Source organism: Mustela nigripes, chromosome 13 (assembly GCF_022355385.1).
Source record: "Mustela nigripes isolate SB6536 chromosome 13, MUSNIG.SB6536, whole genome shotgun sequence".
Lineage (NCBI taxonomy): Eukaryota > Metazoa > Chordata > Mammalia > Carnivora > Mustelidae > Mustela > Mustela nigripes.
Genome location: NC_081569.1, coordinates 61,732,392 through 61,757,005, shown reverse-complemented (window position 1 = coordinate 61,757,005; position 24,614 = coordinate 61,732,392). Strand labels below are relative to the sequence as shown.

The window sequence follows — 24,614 nt, the reverse complement described above, 5'->3', positions numbered from 1 at the left end:
CAGGGAGCCCAACTCCGGGCTCGACCCCAGGACCCTGGGACCTTGACCTGAGCGGAAGTCAGATGCTTAAAGACTGAGCCACCCAGGCACCCCTACATCATAATTTTTTATGGCTGCATATTATTCTACTATATGATTACATTATACCTTAGTCCTCTATTGCTGAAGGGGTTTTCTAGTGTTTTGGTCTCAGAAATGTCTCTGAACCTTATGGTTTAAGCACTTGCCTAACATTATTCTGTTAAGATAACTTTTTAGAAGTAGATTTGCCGATGACAGTGTACTCTTTCTTAAGGCTCTTAATACAGATTGTCAAATTGCTCTTGGAAAAGTCACTCAGATTTACCCTGTCTACCACTGTGTACATCTGTAATGACACTGGTGTTTTTACTCTTCACTGAAGCAGTAGAAGCTGGTCTTTCATTTGTAGGTGTAGTTCTTTTTTTTTTTTTTTTTAAAGATTTTATTTATTTATTTGACAGAGAGAAATCACAAGTAGGCAGAGAGGCAGGCAGAGAGAGAGGAAGGGAAGCAGGCCCCCTGCTGAGCAGAGAACCCGATGTGGGACTCGATCCCAGGACCCTGGAATCATGACCTGAGCCGAAGGCAGCGGCTTAACCCACTGAGCCACCCAGGCGTCCCAGTGTAGTTCTTTAATTAGCAGTGAGGCTAATCATGTTTTCTTGATTATTGGCCTTTTGCTCCCCCTTTCTGATAGTAAAGTATCTTTCTAGTCCTTCAACATTTTTTTGTTTTTGTCAAAGTTTTGTTTAATAAGGATATTCTTCATTTATTGTTATATTATTCACAATTTATTATTTGTTGTCTTATATAGTTTCATTATACCTTTAATGCTTTGAAATGTGATATGAATTTATAAAGGAGTCCTTACCTTACTTTGAATTCATGAATCATGTTATTTTATACCTTTACATTAGAAGTTAGTTGCAAAGGACCAAAGTATAGTATATAAAATATAAAGCTAATTTTTAGTCATTTTATACTCAGTGAAAAATGAGTATGTAATTTGCTACAGTGCTTAAGTAAGAGGTGTATTAAGGAAAGCTACTGTCACTGTAACTGGGATCTATTGTTTGAAGCCACTGTCCCACCCCACCAACCCAGATAAGAAGGAAATCATTAGAATTATTTTATTGACTTAAGGTTATATGGCAATGATCATGAAAACAGTAATATTTTTATTGAGTTACTACTTACCAGATATTGTGAACCTAATGGAATTTGATGTCCAAAAAGGGAATTATTTTTTTATAATTTTTTAAAAAGATTTTATTTATTTATTTGACAGAGAGAAATCACAAGTAGATGGAGAGGCAGGCAGAGAGAGAGAGAGAGAGGGAAGCAGGCTCCCTGCTGAGCAGAGAGCCCGATGCGGGACTCGATCCCAGGACCCTGAGATCATGACCTGAGCCAAAGGCAGTGGCTTAACCCACTGAGCCATCCAGGCGCCCCCAAAAAGGGAATTATTCACCTAATAATCTGTTGTAGTCTGGAAGAAAATACTGGACTGCATAGGCCGTGAGCCTGATCCAGAAATCTATGTCTTATGAAAGCTTTTGGTTCATATGTAACTAATTTATTCTCTTTTGATTCAATAGGATTTGATTAAACAATATAATACATTAATAGAGGAAATGCTTCAAGTCCTCATCTATATTGTAGGTAAGATTAAAACATGTTTGAAATAGGTTATAAGTTCTTTTTAGAGAGAACATGAATAAAAACTATAATTTATCATTTTACTTGTCTCCCAAACGTAGCATAGAATATTAGAGATTAATGTGACTAATATGAGTGATATATTTAGAGACCCAGCTTTTGAAAAAGCACAGCTCTATTATGTCTTTATTTTTCAATACCTAATTTATAATTGGTCTTGTTTGTAGAGGTCTGGAATACAGTTATCCTACTTAGAAATGTAGATGAAAAATATTTACCCATTGAGTGCTAAAAATCTTATTTACATATGAAATTTCAGTGTAAAATAGGTCTAAATAAAATATATTTTCGTCATGTCATTCTGTTAAATGACTGTGCAAATATTAGCCATACTTTTATTTTTTTATGGTCTATTTTATAGTCTGTTGGTTTTATCAGCTAAGTGAAAGTTCTTAACTTCTCATTCTAGCTGTTATTTCTTACGTTACTGCAGCAGACATGGCTTTACATTAGTACTTCCTGGTGAGGATTCTTGCCTTTAACTAAATCTGAAAACATGGGTTCATTTTACTTGTTGTGAAAGAGTTAATTATTTACTGGCTGCTTGTCTCAGCAGGAAGTATGATAAACCTTCATTGCTAAATGAGATGGAAATGTATAAAAGATTTTTAAATTAATGCTATGCATTATTAAATTATAAAAACTTGAGGGAAATTTTAATGTTTGTTCTTAGAATGCTATATGAAGAATTTCTAGTACTGTATTATTTTTTGCTATTTTACATTTTTACTGTTTTATTATTGTTACTATTATTTTTCTGTTACTGCGTTTATCCAGATTTATTGGTTTTTTCCTCCTATGTGATTTGATTTTTAGTTCATGCTTGCTATATTCTTGAGTATAGTAAGTTCTTTGCTTTCAGGAGTCAACCATTTAATATATATCATTTATATATGTATAATTAACATATATAATTATATAATATTCTATAGTAATTACATGTTATATTATACATTGTATTATTAGTTATTTATATGTTATAGTATTATATATTATACATTATTGTTATTTATAATATGTTGATTATCTAGAGCATGCCATCTATATTCTTTGGGTCTCCGAGTCCTAATTTGTAAAATTTGAGGCTAATCTGTATTGTCTCTAAAGTTCCTTCTAACACTGAACTTCTGGGGGATTGTTTTAGTAAAGAAAATTGAAAGTTACAAAGTGCTTTACATATGTTAAGAGGAGTGATCTGTTTGAAATGAATTTATTTCACAAAAAGTCATTCTTTGGCTAATGTGTAGAATTTATCAAATCTCTTAGGCAAAAGTTTTCTGTTGTTATAAATATCATAGGACTTGGTATATATGTTGTTTTGAAAATCAGTTGTTACATAAGGCCAGTTACTGTAGGCCTTCTTTAGCAATTAGAATTAGGTGATATGACACTGGTGAAGTTCCCATAGTTAACTTAGCTATTTTTCTCTCTCCATTTGGCAGTTTATTGAAATGAAAAATGTAAGTGTGATCATGTGGGCATTAGCAACACCAGTCATTCCTGATACATATTATTTTAAGTATTTTGTTTTTGAGTTTTCACTGTTCTTTCTTAAAATAATAAGTAGAGACAAAATTGAAGATGGTCTCAAAAAGCTCTTGTTCAACAATGGTCACTGCTCTTTCGTGCCATGTACTTTGTTTTTTGATTTAGGAACACATGCTAGTTTAATTGAGGGGCCTTGTTTATAATGTGTGAGTATGTGTATGTATACTTATGTCTGTGTTCTTTAGATCTCTTCATTTCTCTTCCTCTGACTTTTACATAAAGACTTCTTTAGATTTTAGGAACATGTGCAAATAATTTTTGGTACCTCTCTCATGGACTTAACTGCCTTGTTCTGTGTATAAGTATTCCTGGTAGAAGAGATTTAAACAGAAAATAATTGTTTTACTTTTCCTTTTCATTGTTTGTATTAGGAGAGCGTTATGTACCTGGAGTGGGAAATGTAACCAAAGAAGAGGTCACAATGAGAGAAATTATTCATTTGCTTTGTATTGAACCCATGCCACATAGTGCCATTGCCAAAAATTTACCTGAGAATGTAAGTCCAATATTGTTTTTTACTCCATTCACCTTAAGATAGAATTTTTTTTTCCTTTTTTGTTAATTGGAAACTACTTTGAAGTTTGAGGAAAACCTATTTAGCAAGTTTTGCAGATCTACAACTATCCATTCTTTAGTGGTATAAGCTTTAATTCTGAACTTTTGGGTAGGAACATTTTAGAAACATTATAGCTGTTTGGAAAACATCTTAGAATGAGAAACTCCTTGACTTTTTGTTAACTTTAAAATAAAATTTCTGTAGAGAAAAAGGGAGCTCCATGAAATACTATTTGGGTAGTGTATTAGTCTGGATCTGCAGACAGATATCAAGATAAAACATGTAAGGGTTTATTAGGAATGTTGTCTGTGAGAGAAAATGGTGAGGGAGTTTGAAAAAGCTGGGGGAGCCATAAGACTGTCAGGACTGATTCCAGGAGAAGGAAGGAAGGTAGGTTAGATAGAAGCATTCTAGACCACTGGTAATCTCCTCCAGGCTTGATGTCTTCCTGTATCCCAGAGTGAGCCTGCGTTAGTGTCTCTGCTGCCTCTGAGACCTTCAGTGTCATTCGCAGCACCACCACAGGTGATACTTATGTTTTTGTGTATACTGATAGTCAAAGTAGTAGTCCTAAAGACTATGAGTCTCATATTTCTAATTATGAATTAGAATAATGATTCTTTTTTTTATTGTAATTTTTTAAAATATTTTTTAAAGGTTTTATTTATTTATTTGACAGAGAGAGAGAGATCACAAGTAGGCAGAGAAGCAGGCTGAGGGGGAGGAAGAAGTAGGCTCCCCACCCAGCAGAGAGCCCAATGTGGGGCTCGATCCCAGGACCTGGGATCATGAACTGAGCTGAAGGGAGAGACTTAACCCACTGAGCCATCCAGGCACCTAGAACGATGATTCTTAAAAGAGGATTAGACTTATCTATTATCAAGGTGTTCTGGAGAAGCAGAGAGATAAGCTTGGACTATAGGTCATTTTTCCCAAAAAATATTTGTATCTTTTTCCAGTTCCATTGTTAACTGATTCTCAAACTAACCATTTGGTATAACACCTTCCTAATTTCTGTATATCCATCTACCAATTTTATAATTATTAATACATTTTAAGACTAAATTACTTTTTATTTACTTATTTAAATTTTATTTATTTATTTGACAGAGATCACAAGTAGGCAGAGAGGCAGGCAGAGAGAGAGGGGGGAAGCAGGCTCCCCGCTGAGCAGAGAGCCCGATGTGGGGCTCCATCCCAGGACCCTGAGATCATGACCTGAGCTGAAGGCAGAGGCTTAACTCACTGAGCCACCCAGGCGCCCTGAGACCAAATGTCTTTTTTTTAAAGATGTATTTATTTGAGAGAGAGCCCATGAGCACAAGAGTGGGGGGAGGGGTAGATGGAGAGAATCCTCAAGCAGACTCCCCACCAAGTGCAGATTCCAATGTGGGGTCCAATCTCATGACCTAAAAGATCATGACCTGAGCTGAAATCCAGAGTCAGGTGTTCAACTGATTGAGCCACGCAGGCGCCCCTAAATTACATTTTTTCTTAGCATATTTCTAGGCAATCCTATCAGTGAAATAGTAGGTTTAGATTCTGGATTTTTTTCCTAATTCATATTAAAATAATTCAAAATCTTAAGAATATGTATCTATGTGCAACCTAAAATAATTTCACATACCACTAGTGATGTACATACCATACTTTGCAAAAAGAAAGCTTTAGGGCATACTCTAACTTCATTGCTTATCCCAAGTGCATTATTATTTTTTTTTTAAGATTTTATTTATTTATTTGTCAGAGAGAGAGAGAGAGAGCACAAGCAGGCATTGTGGCAGGTAGAGGCAGAGAGAGAAGCAGGCTCCCCACCAATGAAGGAGCTCAATGCGGGACTCAATCCCAGGAACCTGGGATCATGACCTGAGCTGAAGGCAGCAGCTCAACCGACTGAGCCACCGAGGCATCCACCAAGTGCATTGTTTTTAAAGGAAGTTAAATATCATAATTTTTGCACAACTATGGGGATCTGTGAGCTTGCTTTGGTATCTTGATTTTGTCCTTATCCTGATTTTAAATGACTTCATAAAAAAAATTACTTGATTAAGGAAAAGTTCCAGCCAATCAGAAAATTATTATAATGCAGAAGCCGGAATCAAATGTATATTTGGGCATCTACATGTATTTTGCTCTAGGTCCCATTTATGTTATAACCTTGGTTTTAGGTATTGGTACAGCATGGACATGTGCTTAAATGATGTGGATGATTAACAAATTACATAAAGGAAAGCTTTTTTTCTCTGAACTGTTGGGCGGGTGTGTGTGTGTGTGTGTGTGTGTGTGTGTGTGTGTATACATATGGGGACAGACTTAGATAAAATTTCTTCCGTAAGCAGTTTATTTATAGATTTTATTTCTGTTAAGAAATTGGTTCTTCAAAAAAAAGCTAATTGGCTTCAGACCTCATTTTTTTTATATTAGAAGTTGATCTTTTTTTATTGCTTACAAAGTACTTCCAGAATGTTGTTGAAATGTATTTCAGTTCACAATAAGAGAAGGAAAAGTCATAACATGAAGGTAAAAAATGACAAAAATATTGTTTCAACAGGAAAATAATGAAACTGGCTTAGAGAATGTCATTAACAAAGTGGCCACATTTAAGTAAGTACTTAATATTTATGCTTATTCTGAGAGATAGACCAATCTTTGTTCTTGTACTTTGGATACTTTGTAGAAGCTCTGAATTCCTTGCCTGAACTCCCAAGAACAAGAGCGGAGGACAGATTAAAAAGGGTGAAAATGAGAGGCATACAATAAGCACTTTGGTATGTGTTTGTTGAAGAAATGAGTATCTTTGACAGGTGTATGAGAAATACTCATTTATGATACTAAATGATTTAGATGATAAGACAGTTGACCCTTCAAAATGGGTTTGAATAGCATGGGTCCACTTATTTGTGGAGTTTTTACAGTACAGTACTATAAGTGTATTTTCTCTTCATTATGATTTTCTTAAAAACATTTTCTTTCTTCCAGTTTACTTTATTATAGAATACAGTATATAATACATCTAACATACAAAATATATGTATCAATCAACTAATTATGTTATTAGTAAGGCTCCTGATCAGTTAGGGTATTAATAGTTTAGTTTTCTATTGATAAAAGAAATAGAAGATGAATAAACAAATAGAAAGATATTCCATGGTCATGGGTTGGAAGAATTAATATTTTTAAATGTCCAGATAATTCAAAGCAATCTGTAGATTTAGTGCAATCCCTATCAAAATACCAATAGCATTTTTCACAAAACTGGAACAGATAATACTAAAAGTTGTATGAAACCACAAAAGACAAATAGCCAAAGAAATCTTAAGAAGAACAGAGCTAGAGGTATCACAATTCCAGATTTCAAGATACACAACAAAGATAGTAACCAAAACTGTATGGTCAGATTGGCTAAAATCAAAAACACAAAAAACAGCATGTGTTGGTGAGGATGTGGAGAAAAAGGAGCCTTCTCATGCTGCTAGTGGGAATACAAACTTGTGCAGCCACTCTGGAGAACAGTTTGGAGGTTCCTCAATAAGTTAAACGTAGAACTACCTTATGATCCAGTAATCGCAGTACTGGATATTTACCCAAAAAGTACAGAAACACTAATTCAAAGGAATACGTGCACCCCATGTTTATTGCAGCATTACTTACAATAGCCAAATTATGGAAGCAGCCCAAGTATCCATCAAAAGATAAATGGAAAAACAAGAGGTGTTATTACTCAGCCATAAAAAAGAATGAAATTGGGCACCTGGGTGACTTACTTGTTAAGCGTCTTCCTTCGGCTCAGGTCATGATCGCAGGGTCCTGGGATCGAGGCCCACATTGGGCTTCCTCAGGAAGCCTGATTCCCCCTCTCCCACTCCCCCTGTTTGTGTTCCCTTTCTCTGTCTTTCTGCCAAATAAATAATAAAATCTTAAAAAAAAAAAAAAAGAATGAAATCTTGCCATTTGCTGCAACATAGCCAGAGCTAGAGAGTGTAATGCCAAGGGATATAAGTCAGTCAGAGAAAGACCAATACCATATGATCTCACTCCTATGTGGAATTTAAGAAATAAAACAAATGAATAAAGGGGTAAAGAGAGAGAGAGAGAAACCAAGAAACAGACTTGAAAATAGAGAACAAACTGGTGATTGCCAAAGGGTGAAATATATGATGGGAAGATTAAGGAGTGCACTTGTGATGAGCACTAGGTGTTGCATGGAATTGTTGAACCACTGTATTTTACACCTGAAACCAATATAACACTGTTAACTATACCGGAATAAAACTAATTTTTTTAAAATGGTATGCTACTGGCACAAAAAAGGCACATAGATCGATGGAATAGAAAAGAGAGCCCAGAAGTAAATGCACAATTAACATGGTCATGTTGCCTCAAGGAGGCAAGAATATACAATGGGGAAAACATAGTCTCCTCAGTAAGTGATACTGGGAAAAAATTGGACAACTTGATATAAAAGAATGAAACTGGACACTACCTATTAACACCATACACAAAAATAAAAATAGCATGATAAAAGACTCTAATGTGAGACCTAACACCATAAAAATCCTAGAAGAGAACACAGGCAGTAATTTCTCTGACATCGGCCATAGCAGCATTTGTATAAATGTCTCCTGACAAGTGAAACAAAAGCAGAAATAAACTATTGGGGGATGACATTAAAATAAAAAGCTTTCGCACGGTGAAGGAAATCATCAACAAAACAAAAAAGCCGTATACATTTGAATGGGAGATTTTATAATTCTTTGGTTCTTTGAGACACATGAAATGGAAATAAGATTTTAAGTGGATCAGTTCTTGAAATTCAAAAAGTTCCTATTGGTAGTGAATTTCTACTTTTTATAGTATTATATTCATAAATAAATTACTAGTTTTAAATAACTTAAAATAGGATGTAGTTTTTTTTATGGTTTAATAATAACACATTTCACTTAAAAATTCAGTAGAAACCAAAAGCTGTTTAATGTGCTGAACAAATATGATGTATTTCTTTTGGCTTTGATGCTTTTCCTTATAGTACTGTATAAAAAATTCAAACCTGCTTTTTCTTTCTTTCTTTCTTTTTAAGATTTATTTATTAGGGGGAGAGATAAAGTGTGTGAACTCGTTCACACATAGGGGGAGGGGCAGAGGGAGACAGAGAATCTCAAGCAGACTCCTCGCTGAGCACAAGCTGAACACAGGGCTCCATTTTACAATCCTGAGCTCATGACTTGAGCCAAAATCAAGAGTTGGAAGCTTAATGACTGAGTCACCCAGGTGTCCCAACACTGTATTTTCATCTACAATTTGGTATCTCACTACCATTTTAGAAAGTTTTAGCAAATTAAGTAGGGCATGAGATCGGGACTATATAATATAAACTTCTCAGATTTACTTAAATTTCTTAATTATGAAACACAGCTTGGCTGTTATCAGGACTTTGAGCTTACAATGTAGGTTTTTAGTTTTACTGTTGGAATAAAATTAATCATTTCAGTTTAAGCAAGCTAATTGATAAATGATCATATTTCTTCTAGATTTTGACAGTTGGATTAATTTTTAGGTTCTTATTATGTCAATATTTTATACTACAACAACACTGCAGTACATCTCTATATTTCTGTTTAGGAAACCAGGTGTGTCAGGCCATGGAGTTTATGAACTGAAAGATGAATCATTGAAAGACTTCAACATGTACTTTTATCATTATTCCAAAACTCAGCATAGCAAGGTAGGAAAAAATATCCTCTTCGGTAAATAAGCCTTAAATCCTTTATGGTTCCTAACTCCACAGAAAATTTCTTGGTATTTCTGTAGTTTCATACTGATTCTCACCAATAGAGGCCATTATCTCACCCAAGAAACTGAAATTGAATCAGTAATGTCTACTAGTGTACAGGGAACATTTAAATTTTTCTGATTTACTAGAAATTATCCTTTATCACTGTGTCATGGGGAGGAGGATTCAGTCAAGAATCCTGCACTTCATTTGGTGTCATGTTTCTGTAGTCCCTTTTAATTTAGGGTAATCTTTTTGCATTTTTTGTGTTTCATAATACTGCCATTTATCTGTAGAGTACAGGCTACTGATCTTTTAAAATACCCTACATTCTGGATATGCCTAATTGTATTCTCATGGTTAGAATTAAGTTAAACTTTCTGGGGCAAGAATATTACATAGGTAATAAATTGTTTCACATTAGTAGGCACATAATGTCTATTTGTCCCATTAAGGGTAATGTTAAGTTTGATCATTTAGGGTGATATTTGAACTTGTCCTTATAAATATGAATGAATAATTTCTAGCCCATAGTATGATGCCCTGAATAAACATTAGGCACTGAAAGAGTATTATAGACTGGAAGAATGGGGAGTAACGTCTTGAAGAGGGATGTTACTCATCTGGTTTGCCGTGGCTTTTCCTAGGATAGTCATTTTATTTCTGGCACAAGGTAACATTTTGAATACATACTTAGTATGTGTTTCGGTGGGCTCCTGGATCTTTCCTGCTTGCTTCAAAGTATCAAACATTTATTTCATGTTTGCCAAACAATATATTTAAAGTTGCTGTTTGTTTGTTTGTTTGTTTGTTTTTTGATACGTAGGCAGAACATATGCAGAAAAAAAGGAGGAAACAGGAAAACAAAGATGAAGGTAAAAAGTGAGATTCTGAATGGACTTATTTTTTAAGATTTTGTTTTTTTTTATTTTGAGAGAGAGTGAGCAGGGGGTGGGGTTGAGGAGGAGGGAGAGAGACAAGCTGACTCCACTCTGAGTGCAGAACCCAATGCAGGGCTCAGTCTCACAGGCCTAAAGATCATAATCTGAGCCAAAATCAAGAATCAGATGCTGAACCAGCTGAACCTCCTAGGTGCCCCAGAACAGACTACTTTTGACTATTTTCTGTGGTTTTTATATCAGCAAAACATATGGTATTTTTCATTTTTGTTTTCATTGTTTTTTAAGGGTGGGCAACTAGTGGAAGTACAAAGAATCTGTTAATTCTTGTCCTCATATTAAGATATGACTTATTCAATGGCAATAGAATTTTTTAATTTATAGCAAAGAGAGTTTATTTTGGGTGACTGATACAGTAACTTATATTTCCCTTGACATCGTTGTGTTCAGTGCTTTAAAGGTAACGAAAATCATTTGTTGTTTTGCATATAATATGTGATTTTGACATATGCAATTTAGCATGTAGGATAACCCAAATAAAAATTACTTGTTTGTCTTCTGCTGCCCATCTCCCATCACTATAGCGTTACCACCTCCACCACCTCCTGAATTCTGCCCTGCTTTCAGCAAAGTGGTTAACCTTCTCAACTGTGATATCATGATGTACATTCTCAGGACCATATTTGAGCGGGCAATTGACACAGATTCTAACTTGTGGACTGAAGGAATGCTTCAGATGGTATGTATACTTGAAATATTTTTTCTGCTTTCAAAATTATTTCTACATGATGGGGTTTGTGAGGAACCAGGAAGGAGCAGATCTTTGGTTCCAACTTTGTAACTTCAGTCAGAACCACACTAGAGCACCTGAGACCTAGGGGTCATTAAAAATAGTTTAGATTTGGTGCAGACTTTTTTAGTCATACATTCTCATGTTTTTAGTATCCTTACTCTTTTGAGAACCATTTATATTCGAAAAAACAAATTAAAACCCTGCCCTGCTAATAATAAGTTGGTATATCCTTATTGCTTCATAATTTTCTGTATTTCTTATTTCACTTGTATTATGACCAAATAATGATTAGAAGACAGACTTGAATCTTGGGTTACCCCATTTCCTATTTAGGAGCAAAGAATAATTTCTCCATTGGTATGTGGGTATAATTATTTCATTAAGTTTTTATAGGAAGTAGCTAATTAAGTGGAAGTGGGTATTTTTTCTTGGTATTGTTATAATTAGTTAATAATGTCACCTTTGGTAGCTATAACTAGGTATTTATTTAACTTAATTTAAAATTTAATTAATTTAATTTAATTAGTTTTCTTTCTTCCTTGGCTGTTATTGGTCTGGAGGTTCTAAATGCTGGTCATACCATATGTGTATCTCAGTTTTTGTTATGGTAAATACATGACTAAAAATTTCAGGCCATGGAGATATATTTGAAATCAAAGGTTAAAATTTCTAACCCTACCCCTAGTGTCCTACCTAGGAGATAACCACTGTTAAAGGTTTGTATCTTCTGGAAATCATTACACATTAGCATGTACTGGCCTGTTTCATTCTCGATAGATGTATGTTCTGTTGTATGGATATGTATAGTGCATTTAACCTGTCTCCTGTTACTAGACATTTAGGTTGTTTCCAGGTCTCTCTATAGCACTAAAATGAATATCCTTGTACAAATATCTTTGCATACTTGAGTGTATCTGTCATACTGATTTCTAATATTAGGTCTGTATTTTTACATTTTGAATAAATATCATCACTGGCATTCAAAATATTATACCAATTACTTTGCCATTACCAGTGTGGTGAAAAGTGCCTGTTCCCAGCACCTCAGCCAGCTCTGTATTTTACTAAACTCTAAAATTTTTGCCACTCTAATAGGTGAAAAACAGGATGGTCTTGTTTCAGTTCACATTTCTTTAAGTGAGGTTGGACATTTTCATATGTGTATCATTTCACTTTCTATGAACTGCTTGTTCATAACCTTTGCCCCTTTTTTATCTGTCAGATTGCTTCTTTTTTACCTTCATTTAAGGTATATTTACGTAAGGAAGCACAGTTTTATAGATCTTTTCATATTCCTCTTTCAGGCATTTCATATTCTGGCATTGGGTTTACTAGAAGAAAAGCAACAGCTTCAAAAAGCTCCTGAAGAAGAAGTGACATTTGACTTTTACCATAAGGCTTCAAGTATGTTTTAATATTAATTTTCAGCATAGCTTCAGCTAGTTACCAATTTGTAAGTGAAAGTTTAGCTCTTACAGAGTCTTAATCTACCACTCCTTAAAAAATAGACAATCCTGAAATTAAGACTTTCCCTAGCATCTTTAGTTCTTAACTGTTTTCAACAGTAAAAATAGGTTTTTAATCCCCTACTACAATCTTTTTTACTCCTTAAACCCCCTCCTTTTTTTGAGTGGGGATGCATACATCGATGATTTCTTACATTCATTCTTTGTCTCAGTATTACAAATATTTACTACTTATCACCATAACATTCATACTACCCATCCATGGAAGATACTTATGTTCCGGAATGTAAAATGATTGTAGACATCTGAGTGAATGATAATGTGTTTGTCTTGCACTGTTTTCTTCCTATCAGAAAAGGATAGGTTTAGATTAGATTGTTTTTAAGATGTATTTTGATTTATTTATTAAATTAAGACAGTTTCATCAAAGCACATTCCAAGGACATTGATTACGGGACCAATAGGAAAAAGGTATCTCATGTTTTGTTTCTAGACTATACTTTTTAGGTCCTCGAAGACATCATAAACCTCTTCAGTTTATGACTATAAAAAGCCCCCACTTTCAAATTTTTGGAAGCCTTGTTTCTCATTAACTACTTTTACTAGATAGTGAGCCAAGTGGAGGAAAGGGGAGAGTCAGATCATTAAAGGTAGCTTTGACTAGCGGCCCCAGTGGAAATTGTATTACAAGTTCTAAAATAATTCAAGTTTTTCAAGTTGTTTAATTTAGTACTGAGTACTTTATGACATTGCAGATTCTTATGTTGAAAAATTAATGTAGTTAAGGGAGTGATTATGAACTTTGGTTATCAATGTGAATAACATAACACTAAAGATTATAATTATGAAGATTTTTGTTTATGATTTTAACTTTTGTGTTTTAAAAAAGGATTGGGAAGTTCATCCATGAATGCTCAGAATATACAAATGCTTTTGGAAAAACTCAAAGGAATTCCCCAGTTAGAAGGCCAGAAGGACATGATAACATGGATACTCCAGGTGAACTTGATAAATAAACTGTATCATATCTTGGTTTAAAGATTGAAGAATCCTCTGTCTGTAATGTTAAACCACTCTTCTCCAGTTGTAAAGTCATTTACCACTGATTTCATGGTCACTCACATTTTTTCATGTTTTAGTGGAAGTATTTTTTTTTTATAAACTAAGATTTATTCCTTTGTGTCATTATTCAGTCAGCATCTGTTGCATGCCTGTTATGTGCCAGGGTCATTTCTGGACTCTGAACAGCACAGATAAGGTGCTTGCTATCATGGAGCATACACTAGTTGAGGTACAGGCAGTGCACAAGAAAAGGATAATTCAGTAGAGAATAGAGGGTAATTTCAGATGAGTAATCTGAAAGGCCTCTTTTGGGGCACTTGGGTGGCCCAAGTTAAGTTGGCTAAGCATCCATCTCTTGGTCAGCTCAGGTCATGATCTCAGGGTTGTACCATCAAGCCCCTTGTCAGGGTCTGCACTCAGGGTGAAGTCTGCTTAAGATTCTCTGTCCCTCTCCCTCCACTCTTTTGGCTAGTGCATGTTCTTTCTCTCTCTCTCTCTCTCTCTTTCAAATAAATAAATCTTTAAAAAAAAAAAATCCTCAGGGGCGCCTGGGTGGCTCAGTGGGTTAGGCCGCTGCCTTCGGCTCAGGTCATGATCTCAGGGTCCTGGGATCGAGCCCCGCATCGGGCTCTATGCTCAGCAGGGAGCCTGCTTCCCTCTCTCTCTGCCTGCCTCTCTGCCTACATGTAATCTATCTGTCAAATAAATAAACAAAATCTTTAGAAAAAAAAAAAATCCTCATTTAGGAGATAACATTGAAACTGAATGACATGGAGCCAGACTTTAAAAATCGGGAGCAGTATTCCACAAAAAGGAAACAGCACTGCAGAAGCTCTAAGGTGGCCAGAAAAGAAGGCCAGTATGACTGAATCACAATGAGGGAAGGAGAGAAAGGCAGCAAGGTCACAGGATAAGCCAAGAGCAAGATCATATAGATAGAACCTGACAGGTGAGGGTAAAGTGGTGGATGTTATTTTTGAGGATAGTGGGAAACAAGTGAAGGATTTTAAGTGACATAATCTGGTCTCTACTTCTGTAAGATCACTGTGGCTCCTCTGGTATAAGTGGATTATAGGGGACAAGAGTAAAAGCAAGGAAACTATTAGAATACTGCTGCAGAGGGATGCCTGGGTGGCTTGGTTGGTAAAGCGTCTGCCTTCAGCTCAGGTCGTGATCTCAGGGTCCTGGAACCAAGCCCCATGTCAGGCAGCCTGCTCTGCAGGAGTCTGCTTTTCCCTCTCCCTTTACCCCTACCACCTGCTTGTGCTCTCTCTATCTCTCTCTCTCAAAAAAATAAAAAAAGTAATAAAATAAAATCTTGAGGGATGCCTGGGTGGTTCAGTCGGTTGAGCCGCTGCCTTCGGCTCAGGTCATGATCCCGGGTTCCTGGGATCGAGTCCTGTATCGGGCTCCTTCCTTGGCAGGGAGCCTGCTTCTCTCTCCACCTCTGCCTGCTTGTGCTCACTCGCTCTCTGACAAATAAATAAATAAAATCTTAAAATAAAATCTTGAAAGAAAGGAAAAAAAGAAAACTGTTGCAGAAATCCTGTTGAGAAATGAGCATGACCAAGACTCAGATGCAGATGGTGAGAAGCTGAACTGATTCAGGTGTAATTTGGTGGCAGAATGTATAGAATTTGCTGATAGATAATGGTGGAAAGGATGAGGGAAATGAAGGAGTGAAAAATGAATCGAATTTAGAGCTTGAACTGTTGAGTGGAAGCTGCTGCCTTTGGGGAGGAGTGAATAAGGGGTAGGGAGAGAAGCCAAGGAACATTACCTTAATGGGAAACCCTCCACATGGAAACATGAAACCAAGATTATGGAGCTTCCCCTCACTGTGTTTAAAAAACAATTCTGATGTGGTAAGCAAGATAAGTGTTTTGACAACTAGAATATGGAGTGATTATTTTCCATATTCATATCAGTTGAAGGTCTTTGTACTGATTTGTACTTCAAGAAGTCAGCTTTTTTGGTAACTAGAGATACTCCTTATACATGCTTGGTATGTATGATGTTATTATTAAGGTTTCTCTTGGAATAGAATTCCCAAGTATTTAGTATTTGTGTTAAATTTGCCAATATAATCATTTTAAAAATATAAAATCAAAACATAAGTATTCAACTCTTATTAAGAAAATAAATTAGGGGGCATCTGGGTGGCTCAGTGGGTTCAGTGTCTGCCTTCAGCTCAGGTCATGATCCCAGGGTGCTGGGATTGAGCCCCACATTGGGCTCCTTGCTCAGTGGGGAGCCTGCTTCTCCCTCTCCCTCTGCTTGCTGCTCCCCTTGCTTGTGCTCTCTCTCACTCTCTCTCTCTCCGTCAAATAAATAAATAACATCTTTTTTAAAAAAATAAAGGTGCCATGGGGGCACCTGGGTAGCTTAGTTGGTTAAGTGTCTGCTTTTGGCTCAGGTCCTGATCCTGGCGTCCTGGAATCGAGCCCTAAGTCGGTATCCCTGCATGGAATTTCCTTTTCCCCTCTCCCTCTCCTCCTGCCCCCAGCTTGTGTGTGCTCTCTCACTCTCTCTCTCTCTCAAATAAATGAAATCTAGAAAAGAAAAAAATCGAAGCAGCTGGGTATTTCAGTCAGTTCAACTCTTGATTTCAGCTCAGGTCTTGATCTCAGGGTTTTGAGTTCAAGCCCCACCTTGGCCTCCACAGTGGGCATGGAGCTTATTTAAAAGAAAAAAAAAGGAAAAAGAAATTGAACTGCATTTAGTTCAACATTTATATTCTGTAATTACAATGTTATCTATTGGAGAACCATTTCCAAAAATTTATTTTCTTTTAGAAAATAAAAGAAAATAAATTTTCTTTTTATTTTATGGGGTGCCTGGGTGTCTTGGTTGAGCAACTGCCTTCAGCTCGGGTCATGATTCTGGAGTCCCGGGATTGAGTCCCATTTTGGGCTCCCTGCTCAGTGGGGGGTCTGATTCTCCCTCTGACCTTCCCCCTCTCATACCTACTCTCTCATTCTCTCTCTCAAATAAATAAATAAAATTTTTAAAAAAAGAATACCAAAGTTTATTATCAAGATGTACAAAATGTACAAGTATCAGTTCTTATAATCATTGCATATTTTCCCCAAATGTTTAATATAAAGTTGTGTTGTAAGTTCCTTGTGGGAGGTTTTTATACATGAGAATGAGACTCCAAAATATAAACAAGTTTTGGGGAGGTACCATCCTATTGTTGAAACTTTGATTTTTGTTGAAAAAAAGAATGAGACTGATCTACATAAGCTATTGTGGAAGTATCTCTACAGATAATTGTTTAAGTGAAAAAGAGATAGGAAATGGTATATATGATAGGGTTGTTTCTGATGAGAATATATGTAAATATAAGGAAATATATATTCTGATAATGTTTTTTTCTGGCAAAAGGAGAGGGAGAGAGAGAATCTTAAGCAGGCTCCACACCCAGAGTGGAGCCCCACGCAGGGCTTGCTCTCATGACCCTGAGATCATGAACTGAGCCAAAATCAAGAGTTGGATGCTTAACTGACTGAGCCACCCAGGTACCCCCTAATAATCTTAATTTTGAGGAGAGCAACTGGCATCAGGAAAAGAGGATTTCACTTTCCATTTTGTATTTTTGTCTTTATATATCTTTGTACTAAAAATGTTATTTTAAATTAAAGAGAAATTTTTTCTCCTGACAAAAGTATGGATATGCTCATACCTGCAGATGAAATCAGCAGGTATGCAGCCTCCCTTGGCTGTATTGCTCATCAACTGGGGGAGGTTTGGCATAGTCAGGAGTCACTTTTTATATGCTTGAAATATTTATATAACTGTTTACATGTGTAACTATTTGTGTGTGTGTATGTCAAATTTAAGTCTAAGACATTTGTGACATATGACTAAATCAAATTAGGGAGTTTTTCTGGTTTCTGGTTAGTCTAACCAAATCTTTTAACCTTTCATCTGTTTGTCATAGATGTTTGACACAGTGAAGCGATTAAGAGAAAAATCTTGTTTAATTGTGGCAACTACATCAGGATCAGAATCTATTAAGAATGATGAGGTAATAACATTATAATAATGGTGATCTTCTTCTTTGTCTTTGAACTTCACTGGTGTAAAAGAGCTGCTGCTTTTTTGTTAGAAGGAACCTGTAGTTTATGAGATGTCCATCTTCTTTTGCTTGTGTTTCTATATTACAGAGATTAGTGGTATTTGACATACAGTTGTCCAATATAAAGTATATATTTTATAAAAGCAGAGGAAATTGATGTACAATGGAGCTCTGTTGGAAATACCATATTTTATTAATTTTTAAAATATTTTAATATCTGAAATTGGGATATAGCCTATAATTAATTACTTATAATTTTTTTTATTTCTTTCCAGCATAACAGTATTCATTGTTTTTGCACCACACCCAGTGCTCCATGCAATATGTGCCCTCCTTAATACCCACCACCTGGCTCCCCCAACCCCCCACCCCCCGCCCCTTCAAAACCCTCAGGTTGTTTTTCAGAGTCCATAGTCTCTCATGGTTCACCTCCTCTTCCAATTTCCCTCAACTCCCTTCTCCTCTCCATCTCCCCATTTCCCCCATGTTATTTGTTGTGCTCCACAAATAAGTAAAACCATATGATAATTGACTCTCTCTCTTGACTTATTTCACTCATCATAATCTCTTCCAGTCCCAAATGACTTATAATTTAATCAGCAGCATTCTTTTCTTCACGCAACATAAGATAATGGTAGATCTTAGATTCAATGAAGTCTGGTAATATTTAGGTTACAAAATACTATAATATAACAAATCAAGTTTTGATGATTCTAATCTTAAAATTATGAGAATACTACTACTTGTGATTTTTTTTTTATTACTTGTGATTTTTAACTATCCCTCCTAAAAGAAAAACACTGGACTTAAGTTAGATAGAAACAATAAAAAGACACTATATATCTCAGTAATATTTTAAGTTCTCAGTTTTAGCACTGCATCTAGCAGTAAGTGTTAGGTTTCTAGTAGTAACTGTTAGATATCATCAAGTTGGGTAAAATTGATTAAATGTCGTTGATTGAATGATTGAGTTATGATTTAAAAATTTTTTCTTCTAACTTTATTTCTTAATCTACCTGCATTGAGTATAAAAGACAATTTATTAGATATTCAAGGTACTTGTGCCTTTTACATTGAATTATTGAAATAACCAGAAGAGCAATTAGTTGTGTGATACATGGAGCCTGCTTGCTCATTTTGAGACATCAGATTGCATCTAGTCTTAAGTGGTAATTAAATTTCATCAGACTTTAACTCTAGGGAATTTTTCCTGACTGAACAATATATGTAAATTTCAACAAGAGATCTTACCTAATTTTTTGTGATTTCTTAATACCAGATTACTCATGATAAAGAAAAAGCAGAACGGAAAAGAAAAGCTGAAGCTGCTAGACTGCACCGCCAGAAGATAATGGCTCAGATGTCTGCCTTACAGAAAAACTTCATTGAAACTCATAAACTCATGTATGACAGCACCTCGGAAATGTCTGGAAAAGAAGACTCCATTATGGAGGAAGAGAGGTAAAACCAAGCAAAACTAGAAATTAGCAACTCAGTTTTGTGGAGGGAAAATGACATGTTGATTTTATTTATTTATTTTTTTTGACATGTTGATTTTAAATAAAATTTTTCCAAAATATATTTTATAATAGGAGAAATTACATTATTTTTAAACTAGGAAAGGTACAGTGAAAGCTCTTAAGGTACTTAATGAATGTAAATTTATGTTCATAAGCAGTTCAAGTGCACAGTAGTTTGGTGAGAGGCTTTATGCACAAAAAGATACAAAAATGGGAATGGCAAAAATCGAGATCAACATATGTTATCTTGTATGCACAGGCTCTTTTTTTTAATGTTAAAATGTAGGTACTAATTGTACTTTTTGTTTCTTTGAACTTATAAATTTTCTTTTATATTAGCATATATGTTGCAGAATATATTACATAATGCACAGACTCTTAGATGCACATTTATGTATCAGTTCAAATATTTCACATCTTTTTTATGATACCTGCTAAAAATGACTGTGGTTATTACAAATTGAAAAAATATCCTTCACTTGAAAAAGGTAGTTTATGTTCATTTTTTTTTCTTAAAGTTTTTTCTTAAAGAGAAAGAAGACAGTGCCCATAGTTGTGGTCATGGATAGCACGGTAGAAAATGGGAATCAGTAAGTCTAGTGTTGTGGGTCTCATTGTGGTTTGCTTTTGGGGAAATCAGTTATCCTGCTGGGGGTCACGCTTTGTGGGAGGTTATATAGATATACTAAGAAAAAGAGACAAAATAAGGGTACTTTTAAAAGCATTCCAATTGGGGCACCTGGGTGGCTCAGTGGGTTAAAGCCTCTCCCTTCGGCTCAGGTCATGATCCCAGGGTCTTGGGATCGAGCCCCACATCAGGCTTTCTGCTAAGCAGGGAGCCTGCTTCCCTTCCTCACTCTCTCTGTGCCTGCCTCTCTGGCTACTTGTAATCTCTGTCTATCAAATAAATAAATAAATAAATAATAAAAGCATTCCAATTTAAAATATTATAAATACCTCCTATGCTTATTTTTCAAAACAAGCTTCCATTGCTCTTTAAACAATGTGTGTTGTAGATAGTTTTAGGAAATTCTGCCTTTGTAATAACAGCAGTAACATTATCCATAATGTATCTGTAGTCCTCAAGTTGAATATGCTAACAAGGACCCTAAGGATGAAGACTGTATATTTTAAAGATTAAAAAAAGATATGAAGGTAAAGGTATCCTTGGGTGATGATAGTAATAAAACTAGAAATTAATGCAAAACTTAAACAATTAACAAGTTCCAGCCCTCTAGATATTGCATGTTAGCAACATACTGGTTAGAAAGTAATGAAAAAATTATGAGCAACTATACACCAGCAAATTTGACAATCTGGAAGAAATGGATGCATTCCTAGAGACATATAAACTACCAAAACTGAACCAGGAAGAAACCTGGAAGAAACCAGGAAGAAAGCCTGAACAGACTCATAACCATTAAGGAGATTGAATCAGTCATCAAAAATCTCCCAACAAAAAAGAGCCCAGGGCCAGACGGTTTCCCAGGGGAATTCTACCAAACATTTAAAGAAGAATTAATACTTATTCTTCTGAAACTGTTCCAAAAAATAGAAATGGAAGGAAAACTTCCAAACTCATTTTATGAGACCAGCATTGCCTTGATCCCAAAACCAGATAAAGACCCCATCAAAAAAGAAAATTACAGACCATTATCCGTGATGAACACATATGCAAAAATTCTCACCAAAATACTAGCAAATAGGATCCAACAGTATATTAAAAGGATTATTCACCATGACCACGTGGGATTTATTCCTGGGCTGCAAGGTTGGTTCAACACCCACAAATCAATCGATGTGATACATTAATAAAAGAAAGAACAAGAACCATATTATACTCTGAATAGATGTTGAAAAAGCATTTGACAAGTACAGCATCCTTTCTTGATCAAAACTCTTCAAAGTATAGGGATAGAGGCCACATACCTCAATATCATCAAACCCACCTTTGAAAAACCTACAGCGAATATCATTCTCCGCGGGGAAAAACTGAGGGCTTTTCTGCCAAGATCAGGAACATGGCCAGGATGTCCACTACCACTGCTATTCAACATAGTACTGCAAGTCCTAGCCTCAGCAATTAGACAACAGAGAGAAATTAAAGGCATTCAAATCGGCAAAGAAGACATCAAACTCTCACTCTTTGCAGATGTTATGATACTTTATGTGGAAAACCCAAAAGACTCCACTCCAAAACTGCTAGAACTTGTACAGGAATTCAGTAAAGTGTCAGGATATAAAATGAATGCACAGAAATCAGTTGGATTTCTACACACCAACAAGACAGAAGAAAGAGAAATTAAGAGTCAATCCCATTTTGCCCAAACCCATAAGATAGCTAGGAATAAACCTAACCAAGGAGGCAAAGAATCTGTACTCAGAAAACTAGAAAGTATTCATGAAAGAAATTGAGGAAGACACAAATAAATGGAAAAATGTTCCATGCTCATGGATTGAAAGAACAAATATTGTGAAAATGTCTATGCCATTTAAAGCAATCTACACATTTAATGCCATCCCTATCAAAATACCATCCATTTTTTTTCCCAAAGAAATGGAACAAATAATCCTAAAATTTATATGGAACCAGAAAAGACCCCGAATAGGCAGAGGAATGTTGGAAAGGAAAGCCAAAGTTGGTGACATCACAATTCCAGACTTCAAGTTCTGTTACAACTGTAATCATCAAGACAGTATGGTACTGGCACAAAAACAGACACATAGAACAGTGGAACCGAATAGAGAGCCCAGAAATAGACCATCAACTCTATGGTCAACTAATCTTCGACAAAGCAGGAAAGAATGTCCAGTGGAAAAAAGACAGTCTCTTCAACAAATGGTGTTGGGAAAATTGGACAGCCACATGCAGAAGAGTGAAACTGGACCATTTCCTTACACCACACACAAAAATAGACTCAAAATGGATGAAAGGAAACCATCAAAATCCTTAAGGAGAGCACAGGCAGCAACCGCTTCAACCTCAACCACAGCAACTTCTTCCTAGGAACATTGCCAAAGGCAAGGGAAGCAAGGGCAAAAATGAACTCTTGGGACTTCATCAAGAACAAAAACTTTTGCACAGCAAAGGAAACAGTCAACAAAATCAAAAGACAACTGACAGAATGGGAGAAGATATTTGCAAATGACAGATCAGATAAAGGGCTAGTTTCCAAAATCAATAAAGAACTTATCAAACTCAGCATCCAAAGAACAAATAATCCAATCAAGAAATAGGCAGAAGACATGAACAGACATTTTTGCAAAGAAGACATCCAGATGGCCAACAGATACATGAAAAAGTACTCAACATCACTTGGCATCAGGGAAATACAAATCAAAACCACAGTGAGGTATCACCTCACACCAGTCAGAATGGCTAAAATTACAAGTCAGGATACAACAGATGTTGGAGAGGATGCAGAAAAAGGGAAACCTTCCTACATTTTTGGTGGGAATGCAAGCTGATACAGGCACTCTAGAAAACAGCATGGAGGTTCTTCAAAAAGTTGAAAATAGAGCTAAGCTACCCTACAACCCAGCAATCGCACTACTGGGTATTTACTCTAAAGCTACAAATATAGTGATTCGAAGGGGCATGTGCACCTGAATGTTTATAGCAGCAATATCCACAATAGCCAAACTATGGAAAGAACCTAGATGCCCATCAACAGATGAATGGATAAAGAAGATGTGGTATATATACACAATGGAATACTATGCAGCCATCAAAAGAAATGAAATCTTGCCATTTGCAACAACATGGATGGAACTAGAGGGTATTGTGCTGACCAAAATAAGTCAATCAGAGAAAGACAATTATATGATCTCCCTGATATGAGGAATTTGAGAGGCAGAGTGGGAGTTTTGGGGGGTAGGGAAGGAAAAAATGAAACAAGATGGGATCGGGAGGGAGACAAACCATAAGAGACTCTTAATCTCACAAAACAAACTGAGGGTTGCTGGAGGGAGTGTGGGTATGGAGGGGGTGGTTGGCTTATGGACATTGGGGAGAGTATGTGTTATGGTGAATGCTGTGAAATGTGTAAGCCTGACGATTCACAGACCTGTACTCCTAAAGCAAATAATACATTATATGTTAATAAAAATAGCTAATAAAAGAAAGTAGTGAAAGAGATACCATATATTTATCCAAACAAGAGGATATAAGCAAATATGTGCTCAGAGTTAACTAATGGCCTTAATACTTTTATTATTTATTTTTTATTATTGATTGATTGCATACATAAAATTATGTTCTCATTGAAAACCATTCCAGGGACGCCTGGGTGGCTCAGTTGGTTGGACGACTGCCTTCGGCTCAGGTCATGATCCTGGAGTCCCGGGATCGAGTCCCGCATCGGACTGCCAGCTCCATGGGGAGTCTGCTTCTCTCTCTGACCTTCTCCTCATTCATGCTCTCTCTCACTGTCTCTCTCTCAAGTAAATAAATAAAAAAATCTTTAAAAAAAAAGAAAACCATTCCAATAAAATATTAAGTTTCCTTTGACCATCCTTTACGTAAGTCTTTCTGCACAGATAATCACTGTTAATAAGTAACTTGTATTCTAAACTTATTTCTGTGCATTTATTTATATGCACTTAAGTAATTTTGTTTTGTGTTTTTTAATAGTTTATTAAAACTTGACTTTTTTTCTACAGATTGGTTTTTTACTCAGTGTCTTATAAATCTTTTCATGTTACTATTTATAGATCTGTGGTATAGATTCTACATGATTCTTTATGACTACTGCATTATAGTCCCTAGTGTGTATATATAATATTTTATTTATCAGACTTTGGGTGTTTAAGTTGATTTTCCCTTATTTTCCAGTTTTCCCTTGTTATAAACAATGTGTCAGAACATATTTTTATATTTGCCTTCTTGTACAGTTGTATTAAGTACTTCTCAAGGGTGGAATTAATATGTGAAAGGGCTGAGTCATAATTATTTGAAATTTTGATATTGCCACAATGTCCTACAGAGTGGTTTTACCAGTTCCTACTCCCAACAGTGTTTGAGAGTTCCTATTTCCTTCATTTTTACCAATACTTACTATTATCAGTACTTGAAAAAATTAGATGCTATCAACATTATAAATCTGTGCCTGTTGGAATTTCCACGATTACTTGTTAGTACTAGGTTGAGCATCTTTTCCTAAGATTGTTCACTAGTCTG

The 24,614-nt window shown here is 35.7% G+C and overlaps 1 protein-coding gene across 1 annotated transcript in view; it reads left to right on the top strand.

Annotated features, from left to right (window-relative positions):
* Nucleotides 1-24,614, top strand: part of UBR1 (ubiquitin protein ligase E3 component n-recognin 1) — a 141,649-nt gene that overhangs the window by 68,188 nt on the left and 48,847 nt on the right. The window contains exons 20-29 of the mRNA XM_059372639.1: nucleotides 1,620-1,683; nucleotides 3,660-3,784; nucleotides 6,396-6,448; nucleotides 9,464-9,566; nucleotides 10,441-10,489; nucleotides 11,098-11,252; nucleotides 12,611-12,710; nucleotides 13,662-13,771; nucleotides 17,778-17,864; nucleotides 19,195-19,376. Of these exons, the coding sequence (XP_059228622.1) occupies nucleotides 1,620-1,683; nucleotides 3,660-3,784; nucleotides 6,396-6,448; nucleotides 9,464-9,566; nucleotides 10,441-10,489; nucleotides 11,098-11,252; nucleotides 12,611-12,710; nucleotides 13,662-13,771; nucleotides 17,778-17,864; nucleotides 19,195-19,376 (1,028 nt within the window). The remainder of the gene's footprint in view (nucleotides 1-1,619; nucleotides 1,684-3,659; nucleotides 3,785-6,395; nucleotides 6,449-9,463; nucleotides 9,567-10,440; nucleotides 10,490-11,097; nucleotides 11,253-12,610; nucleotides 12,711-13,661; nucleotides 13,772-17,777; nucleotides 17,865-19,194; nucleotides 19,377-24,614) is intronic.